Below are 10,000 nucleotides of genomic sequence, written 5' to 3'. Positions count from 1 at the left end.
TTCGGTCACCTCTTAGAATGATTCCGTCTTGCACGGTTAATTTTATCACGGTAACTGTAGTATGGCAACACGACAGTAGGCACGTTTTCTTTGAGGTCAGGCCAGCCTTGTAGAACGACTATTTTTAGCTGGTTTAGTACAGGATCTAGAAGAGTTGCTGCTTTGATTTCTTGTAGACGAGAAGGATTGAACGGAGTATATGACAGATTGTTGATTGTAAAGACGTTGTCTGTCACAGGAAGAGGTGCACGAGAAAGTGAATCACTTACAGTGAGTTGAGTGCCAGGCTTGTAGATTAGAGAAAAATTATAATCCTGTATCTTAAGCAGCATTGACTGTAGACGTTTTGGAGATTTTACCAACGGTTTGTTCACAATAGAGACCAAGGGTTTGTAATCATTGACGACGATCTGTCAGGTCTGACGGGTCTGTCATATGTGTAGTGGTGAAACTTGCGTAGGCCAAAAGTTATGGCTAGGAGCTCTTTCTCTATTTGAGCGTAGTTTCTTTCACAATCAGTTAGAGTTCTAGATGCAAAACCTAATGGTTGTCCATCTTGAAGGAGAACTGATCCTAGTCCGTATTCCGAGGCATCGTTTTCGAGGACAAGTTCCTTGGCAGGATCATATATTGACAATTGTGGGCTTTTCGCTATAGCCATTTTGACTTTAGCAGTTTCTTGCGAGGAGTACCGTGTAAATTTAACATCATTTTTAGTAAGGTTCTGGATAGGGTGGAGGATGTCGGTGAGGTTTGGAATGTATCTGCTCAGATATTGTACCATTCCAGAAATCTGCGAACCTCTGTTACTATTGTAGGTTTAGGAAATTTAGCGATTGCTTCACCTTTCTGGGGATCAGTGTGTCAGCCTTTATCAGATATCACGTGTCCCATGAAGGATATCGACGAGGAAGCTATCTCCAATTTGTCTTGACGTTATACTGCTGACATTTTTGTAGAAACTGATTAAGCCTTTGCTTGTGCTCAGCTTTGTCTCTGCCATGAATAATGATGGCATCGTGAATTGCGACAACTCCAGATAGATCATTAAATAATTCTAGGACTTTTCTTTGAAATTTTTATGGAGAGACGGATAGTCCAAAAGGTAATCTCAGCCAACGATGACGTCCAAAGCAGGTCTGAAATATTGTCAGTTTTGATGAAGCATCATCAAGAATCACATGCCAAAACCCATTACGGAGATCCAATTTCGTGAACAGAGATGACTGGCTTAATTCATGGACAACATCATACAGAAGAGGCGTTGTATAGCGTTCACGTAAAAGGGCCTGGTTGAGGAACTTGGGGTCAAGACAGAGTCTTAGTTTTCCATTTTTCTTATGTATAACAGCAGTTTGGCTCACCCATGGAGTTTTACAGGCGTTATGACATTGTCTTTAGTCAGGCGATCCAGTTCTTCTTTCAGTTTTGAACGCAGGGACACAGGCACTTGTCTGTCAGGCATTATCACTGGTTTGACAGAAGGATCAGTTTGAAGTGTTTGGACTCCAGGGAATGTTCCAAGTCCAACTTGGAAAACTGAACGATTTTCTAAGGAGGATAAGGCGTTAACTTCTTCAAAGTTGTCCCGTTTTACAGCGATTAACTTCATCTGTTCAGCACAACGAAGACCGATGACTTACTGAACATTGTTGTCTGTGACTACAAACTCAATGCTGTACTTCTTGTTAATCTTGGCATTTATGACGGTTTGGCGAGACTTGCCAAGACAGGTTAAGGATGTTGCCATCGAATCCTGTGAGTGTTGTTGAGTGCGGAGAAAGATTTATAGCGTATTTCTGAGGAAGCACATTTACTGACGCACCCGAGTCGATGAGGAAGTTTACAGGTTTTCCATCGATTATCATTTTGCACTTTACAAGCTTCTTTTTGGGGTTGTGTAGAGAGTTGACCCATTCTTGTTCCGAGTCAATGTCATAATATTGACTGTCCAACAGGTCTAACTCTGTCCAACTCTGCTTCTCGACTTGCAGACTGACGAAAAGTGATTATGGCCATTGCATTTAGAGCAGCGCTTGCCAATACGCAGGACACTTACTGTTAAGCATTTCGTGCTCCCGGCCGCAATATTTGCATACTCTGCGTTGTTTCGGTGTTTGTGAAGGTTTTGCTGCTGCTGCTTTTCCTCGATAAAATCTAGATTTGTCTAGATGATGCACTTCGTCAGAGGTTGAATGCGCAGTTAATCCTTTATTCAGACACCTGCCTTGTTTAAAGGCATTTTCCGCGGCTTTGCAGATGTGAATACATTTTTGAAGTGTCTTTCTGTGTTTCCATATCTCTGACACCTATCACAATTCTATCCCGAAGAATCGAGTCTACACACTTTTCACAATAGTTGCACGTTTTAACTAGTCGCCTCGGTTCACTGTACAGTTTTTCAACAGACTCACACATCCTGCTGATGGCGAGTGTTGAACAGGAAACGTTCGTATGTTTCATTAATTTCACCAATTGCATAGGAATCGAATTTGGCAATAATGTCGTCAATAGTTCTTTCCTCCTCCGGTTTTCGAAACTAAATCCATTATATGCTTTGAGACTATCGTCATCCAGGGAGTGGATAAACAGGGTAACTTTATCTTCACGAGAAAGGGTATGAAGTTGCGACAAAACAGAGTGTGTAGACCAACGTTGTTTAAATAATTTCCACGTTCCTTGTTACCTCCAAGGGAAAATCTTGCTGGGGTTTCTAACCCGCAATAAAAGACCGCTAAGGTAGGGCATCGCCAAGAGTCGACGAATCGAGGTTTTGAAGCTCACTGTCACTCATTTTGATATAACAATGTTACATAGAAATATATTATATTAACACGTTAAAGTCCACAGAGAAATACGTTTTATCCACTTTCACTAAATAGAAGGTAAACTCGCTGCCCCTACGTTACGTGTTACGTTATGTATCGGGTTCTTTCTGTTTACCAAATAATAGTGAACAAGCAATAAATAAATGAATGGAGACGATGGAGAAAATACAGATAACTTTAATATGCGACTTAACAGGATAGATGCATGGTTCAACACTGACTGACTTACACACACATACATTCGTTCATTGTCAACTAATTTGACTCACTGCTATTCTTAGATTTGGAGTAAGGCCGATGACTAAGCTTGCGGTTAACGCATTGTCAAAGTATAGTAAGATACCACACGACGTAACTACTGCTACCACTGCTACTGCTGCTACTACTACTACTACTACTACTACTACTACTACTACTACTACTACTACTACTACTACTATTACTACTACTACTACTACTACTACTACTACTACTACTACTACTACTACTACTACTACTACTACCACTATTACTACTACTACTACTACTACTACTACTACTACTACTACTACAACGACGACGACGACGACGACGATATACTCTTCTCTTCATATTCATCTACTAGTAGGGGTAATTAGGCTAAAACCGTGTAAATTCGGGTTAAGAGGATGAACATTTGCATACAGGTTGCTTAGACCCATAGAAAAAACATCCGATTTAGAACCACTCTGGCAATCAATCATAATGTACCGGTTTAAGGCCTTAGATTTTACCGATTGCAGCTATATTAAACAAGGGAAATAACTGCGTAAAAATATATTTTCTTCATATTCATTGTATTAGGGAAAATTAGGCTAAAACCGTGTACATTGGGGTTGAAATCCTGAAAATTGGCACCTGCTATAGAACCACTCTGGCAATTTATCATAACAGTGCGTTTTTAGCACTTTTATTTTTTTCCTATATAGCATTACTTATCCGAGGAAATAGCCACGATATTACAATATAACCATTTAAGGTTTAACCTGACGGTTATTTCGTGTTGTAACTAGTAGATAAAAGTGGTTGAGGAGAGAGAGAGAGAGAGAGAGAGAGAGAGAGAGGGGGGGGGGAGAGTTTTACTCATTACTGTACTCACTTAACCCCCCCCCCCCCCCACGCATCTGACAGGTCTGTGCAAGGCAAACTGGACCTTAAACACTTGCATCTGGTGCCGATACATTCTCTCTTACACCAACACTTGATGAGTTTTTGGGACACTTTTGACAATTATGGATATAAGGTCCACAGTGGTTCATGTCGATCGTCACATTTTATCCAACCCCATTCCGTTGGGAAGGGCGGCTGGCCTTTCTTTTGTAAGGAGGAGAACCATATATGTCCAGCTTGGTAAGCTGCCATTTTGATATGATGTACCAGTATTTGGGGGTAATCTCTCAATTGTTCGCCCTTTCTGACAAAATAGAATCCTTCTCGCTTCATTTACACGATTACACGTCAAGTGTTTGTCATGCATAAAGACAACAAATTTTTCCAGTGTGCGGATGGCTTGTTCAGATATTTCATTTGGGGATGAGGATAATTCAATGAATGTGGACGTAACTTCTGGTTTTCCTGTCCATGACAACCACGCCGTCCTTTTACCAATGCCATGAAAAGTGGAAACAGTATCGCAACCAGTGAAAGCATGGAAGAACAATACAGCTCTTGATTTTTCTGGGCCCAAACATCCTGCAATTTCAAGTTTGGAACACGCAACAATCTCTCCTTAAATCTTGATGGCTGTACATACTCTTCTTGAGATCCGAAAACTTGACACTCGTGTTTATACCTCTTTATGAGGTCAGACAAACGATGAATTGTTGCAGGAATCTCTTCTATAAAAGATATAATGTTAGCAATAGCTCGGCTTCTTTCGAGAACTGTGACAACATCATTATCATCAGCAGTGGCATCTTTTAAAGCTTTTTTTTTTCAAAGTATCGTGCATGTCAAATTTTATGGTGGTGTGCCTCCTGGGCGACTAAATCTTCTCCGGCTATAAATGACAACATATCAGAATCTTTGATGGATAACGCTATTTCACGAATATTTTCTTCCATGTCTGTTGTCATTACAGAATGGAGTACTCCCGATTCAATGCTTTTACAAAAAAGCACGTTTGTTTATTATAACCAATCTCTAATTTTGAATGTTGTTTCATTATTCCCGTGCGTTGCGAAAGATATTCTATCTCACACAGTGACTCCTCCAAGTCAAATGACGATGTCTTCATTGCAAAAGTGATTCACGCTTTATTTATTTTTATTTTTTTTGTGCACGGCATCCTTGTAAACAAATTCCTTCACATCATGCATCACATTCAATAGGCTATTTACTGAACTATGATTTTTGTTGTATGACACAAACAAATTCACGTTATTGGAACGTGGTAATCCTCCCAAAGCCTGAAGCTACCAGAAGAAGAAGAAGAAGAAGAAGAAGAAGAAGAAGAAAAGTAATTCTGGAAAAAATAGCCTTTAGTTAGACATTAGAATTCCCATTTTTTAGTTTCATTGTATTACTTTTCTTTTACTTTTAGTTAGATAATAAATTTCTTTTTCCTTCTTTTTTTTCTTCCATTTCAGTTCAAGCCAATTTGGAATCGTCCCTTGGATGTAATGTTTGTTATATATTTTTTAGCTGCCTTAGGAATCTCTGCATTTCGAGGAATGGTAGGAATACAAAAGTTAGATTTAAATGATAACATATCATGGGATAGATACCTTATATCTGTTGAGCATTCTTTCAGTCCTTGTTTAAAAAAATGTAAGATAGCAATTACAGTGGTGCTTTAACCCTGTTCCTATCCCAATTTTCATATTCCTATTCATATCCCATTATATGGTTTTGCACCCCTGCTCCACAAATAATGTGAGTTACCCTATTCCTATCTCATGAGGTGGTTTTGCACACCAATGTTAATATGGTAAAATATGAAAAAGAACTACTACTACTACTATTACTACTACTATTACTACTACTACTACTACTACTACTACTACTACTACTACTACTACTACTACTACTACTACTACTACTACTACTAATAATAATAATAATAATAATAATAATAATAATAATAATAATAATAGTAATAATAATACTTGTCGAGTCTATGTAGGAAAGTAGGAGTAGAGAGTTATCTGGTGCCGCTATATTTTTTCCCCTCTTATAGTCGGGTTAAAGCACCTGACAACTCGACGGATACTAAGAAAAGGTTTTACGTTTAAGGAATAGGTAATAGAAGTAGTGGTAGATTATTGGAATGTTATATAGGGATAGGTAGGTTCAGAAGGTAAGTATTATTCCCCGTTAAAGCAGAAATACAACAGAATTGCTTCATACAATAACAAGTTAACACATAATTAGCTAAAAAGAATAATAATGCTTTTAATTAAGTAAATTTAGGCTATGGGTATTTGATTTCATCCCGTATCACAAACTATTCATTTTTCTTTGTAAGGGTGCTTATATTAGATGTGACTGGTGGCGGGGCTAAGGTTGTTTCCGTTGAGTGGGAGCAGGAGCCGTTTCCATTCCAGTTGTCTCAGCTTGACAGCCAAATAGACATTTACTTGTTTTCCAGATGCATGTTTGGTCGGTACTAGTACTAGACCTGTAAATTCTCAGTCAATTATCTGAAATCAGTCAATTTGTCAAATTCAAAAGGAAAGAAAGAAAGAAAGACAGGAAGAAAGAAAGAATTCACAAATCGTAGTCGAATGACTGTAAAGTAATTAGGACTGTTCCACAGCGCTACGCATAGCTCATGGGGGCCGTTTATATTAACGATGGATATATTGCCAAGGCTAAGCGACGCTTTTTAGAATTGGCGTATCGGAACACATCCCAGTGTATTTTCACACGGCCTTCGTTAAATTATTTTTTTCCCTTTCCAATTCTGTCTTGATCCCAACGGTAGCCAATTTTAACTGAGCCGCCAAGCGATAAATTTAACCGTTTCATCTAAGCCAAAATTGACCACATTTACACAGTGGGTCGTAAAAGTATGAAAAAGTAAAACGCGAAAGCCGGAAGTGCGTTATGTAGACACCTTCAAATCGAAAGTTAGGATAGATCGCTACAAGCACATTTCGATTGCCTCACGTTGTAAACAAACTGGTTGACAGTTTCTTCATTGATTGGGTACCTAATTATAAGGAACAATGGTAAGTAGCCTAATTAATTCCCGCGCAAATTAGGACGTTTTCTGCCATTGTTTTGCTCAAGCGAACTTGCTGTTTACTGTGGCGATTTACCATTCATTTCGGTTCTTTGGATTTTTCTGCTACGAGGCTACGCCTGCCGAAGTTTTTTCATATGTTGATAATTCTCTTCTCCTACTTAATAATTCAGTGTATTGGCCAGAAGCCATATTTATTTGTTTTTTTTCTTCTGTCATTATTTTGATGCTCTCACAATGCCTGAGCTGTTCGTGGATCGCAATTCAGACTTGGTGAGCATCGACAAAGATGGTGAGGAATAAATTCAATTGGTCATGGCTAGAAGTTAAAGATGATAAAGGTGATTATTTTTCTGACTATGACAAACAAATTCCAGAGGCAGGAATATGACCTTGATGAAGTCATCTTTATTTATATGAATGAATGACATGCTTTTATTTAGCATTCCTTCTACATCGAATCAATGGCAGTAAGTAATAACACCCACTATTTTAATGTATTGTATTTATCACTCTCCTCTCTAATGATGCCTTCACTTTTTAAAAAAACCAAACTTGAATCTTCATTTTGTCGAAGAGTTTCAGTCAATTTTTATAGAGCTCATGTACAGGTCTATCGGTACCCCGATCTGTGAAAATACTGGAGGAAATCTTTGACTAGTTGCAATAATGTTTATAATCCTTATGAATAGTGATGTCGTGAGGGATTTCAATTAATACCCTTGACATCACCACTGCTTTAACTAGACATATGAAAGTTTTTGGGATGGGGAAAGATATGTGTCAATGAGAGCATAATAATTATCATCATCATCACTGCCTTTTTCACCCTGGGTCAGGGTATAGGCCACAGACAAACAGTTTCCATCCTTCTCTATCTTGAGCCAACTTTTTATATCATTCCAGGTCTTACCACTTCTCTGTATATCAGCTTCTTTAATTCTTCTCCATGTTCCTCGTGGCCTTCCCCTTGATCTTCTGCCCTGAGGGTTCCAGTCCAATACTTTCTTTGTTATAGTTGAGTCATTCTTTCTAAGCGTGTGTCCTATCCACCTCCATCGTCTTCTTCCTATTTCCTCTCCCACTGGTTTCTGCTGTGTTCTTTTCCATACTTCTTCATTTTTTATTCTATCCATCCATTTTATTCTGAGTAGCTTACGCATGCACCTGTTTACGTAAATCTGTACCCTCCTTATACATGCCTGTGATGCGTTCCAAGTTTCACATCCATACAGTAGGACAGACTTCACGTTTGAGTTGAAAAGTCTTAGCTTTAGTCGAAGGGAGATATCTTTAGTTCTCCAAACTCTGTTCAAAGATGTGATTGCAGCATGTGCCTTTCCTATTCGTGCTTTCACCTCTGCTTCCGTGCCTCCATCCTTGTCAATTATACTTCCGAGATAGCAGAAAGTGTCTATATCTTCGAGTTCCTGATCTTTTACTTTGATCTGCTCCCTTTGACGCGTACCTATCCTCAAGACCTTTGACTTTGCAGGGTGAATTCTTAGACTAACTGATTCCGAGAGGCTGTTTATAATTGTGGTTTTTGCTTGCATCTGGTCCTGGGTGTGGGACAAAAGAGCCAGATCATCTGCAAAATCCAGATCATCCAACTGTGTCCAGGGGGTCCACTGTATCCCATTTCTTCTCCCTTTGGAGGTTTCCTTCATTAGCAAGGATGAATAGGAATGGAGAGAGCATGCATCCCTACTTGACACCAGTCTTAATTTCAAAGCTGTCAGTAAGCTGATCTTCATGTACAACCCTGCAACTTGATCCTTCATACATTTCTTTAATGAGGTTTACTATCTTTTCAGGGAGTCCATAATGTGCCAGAATTTTCCACAATGTTGCTCTGTCAATACTGTCGAAAGCCTTCTCGTAATCCAGAAAGTTGACAATAAGAGGAGAGTTCCATTCTATAGACTGTTCCACTATGACTCGCAGAGAGGCAATCTGGTCGGTGGTTGAACGGTTATTCCGAAAACCTGCCTGTTCGTCCCGCAGTTTAGCATCTGTTGCATTCTTAATTCTCTCTAAAATAATATGGTTGAAAACATTTCCTGGGATAGAAAGAAGAGTGATGCCTCGATAATTATTACAATTACTGAGGTCCCCTTTCTTTGGAAGCTTGATAAGATGTCCTTCCTTCCAATCCTTTGGGAATATCCCGTCATTCCAGATTCTCTCAAATAGTGGGTGCAGGGCCTCAGCATTTCTTTCCGCATCAACTTTTAGAGCCTCCGGAGGAATCTGGTCTGGTCCAGCAGCTTTCCCTCTTTTCATCTTGTTCATGGCACCCACAATCTCTGCTATCGATGGTGGATCACAGCTAATTGGTAGCTCATTCCTTGCAGGCAAAATTTCTGGCTGGTTGTCTGGTGGTGGTCTGTTCAGAAGGCAGTTGAAATGTTCCCTCCATCGTTCAGATTGAGCCTCTTTTCCAAAAATAGTTTTCCCATCTTTGTCTTTGACTGGTATCTCTGGTTTCCCATATTTTCCAGCAAGTGTCTTGGTAGTTTGATAAAGGATTCTCATGTGTCCTCCAATCGCTGTTGCTTCTGCTTTCTCTGCAAGTCTGTTCATGAATGCTTCCTTGTCTTTCTTCACAGATCTTTTGACTACCTTAGCTATGGCTCGATACTGCTCTTGTGCATCCAGTCTTGAAGCCCTTGTTCGGCTTGCATTCACTTGTTCCTTCCTTGCTCTCCTCTTTTCAATAAGGTCCAAGGTGGTTGGACTTATCCATTCTTTATGTTCCGATTTCTTTACCCCAATACCTCGTGGCAAGTTGTTATGTTGACTTCCTTGATCTTTGCCCAATGTGACTCTACATCTATGTCCTCCTCGAGCTCAGTAAGAGGTTGGAATCTATTACTCAATTGTAGTTTGAATTCCTCATTCTTTTCCCCATCAAGTGCATTCACCTCGAATTTTCTTCTTGTATGTGATCTGGCCCCATGTTTTC

General features: G+C 39.4%; 1 protein-coding gene across 1 annotated transcript in view; it reads left to right on the top strand.

Moving 5' to 3' along the window:
• Positions 1 to 10,000, top strand: part of LOC144965517 (transmembrane 6 superfamily member 1-like) — a 184,734-nt gene that overhangs the window by 91,777 nt on the left and 82,957 nt on the right. Inside the window, exon 5 of the mRNA XM_078900927.1 lies at positions 5,435 to 5,521. Coding sequence (XP_078757053.1) covers positions 5,435 to 5,521 — 87 coding nt within the window. The remainder of the gene's footprint in view (positions 1 to 5,434; positions 5,522 to 10,000) is intronic.

This window comes from Berghia stephanieae, chromosome 2, assembly GCF_034508935.2.
Source record: "Berghia stephanieae isolate SIO BIC M18660-M18661 chromosome 2, UCSD_Bste_1.3, whole genome shotgun sequence".
In the NCBI taxonomy this organism is placed as follows: Eukaryota; Metazoa; Mollusca; class Gastropoda; order Nudibranchia; family Aeolidiidae; genus Berghia; species Berghia stephanieae.
This window is presented reverse-complemented; position numbering and strand designations above follow the sequence as displayed.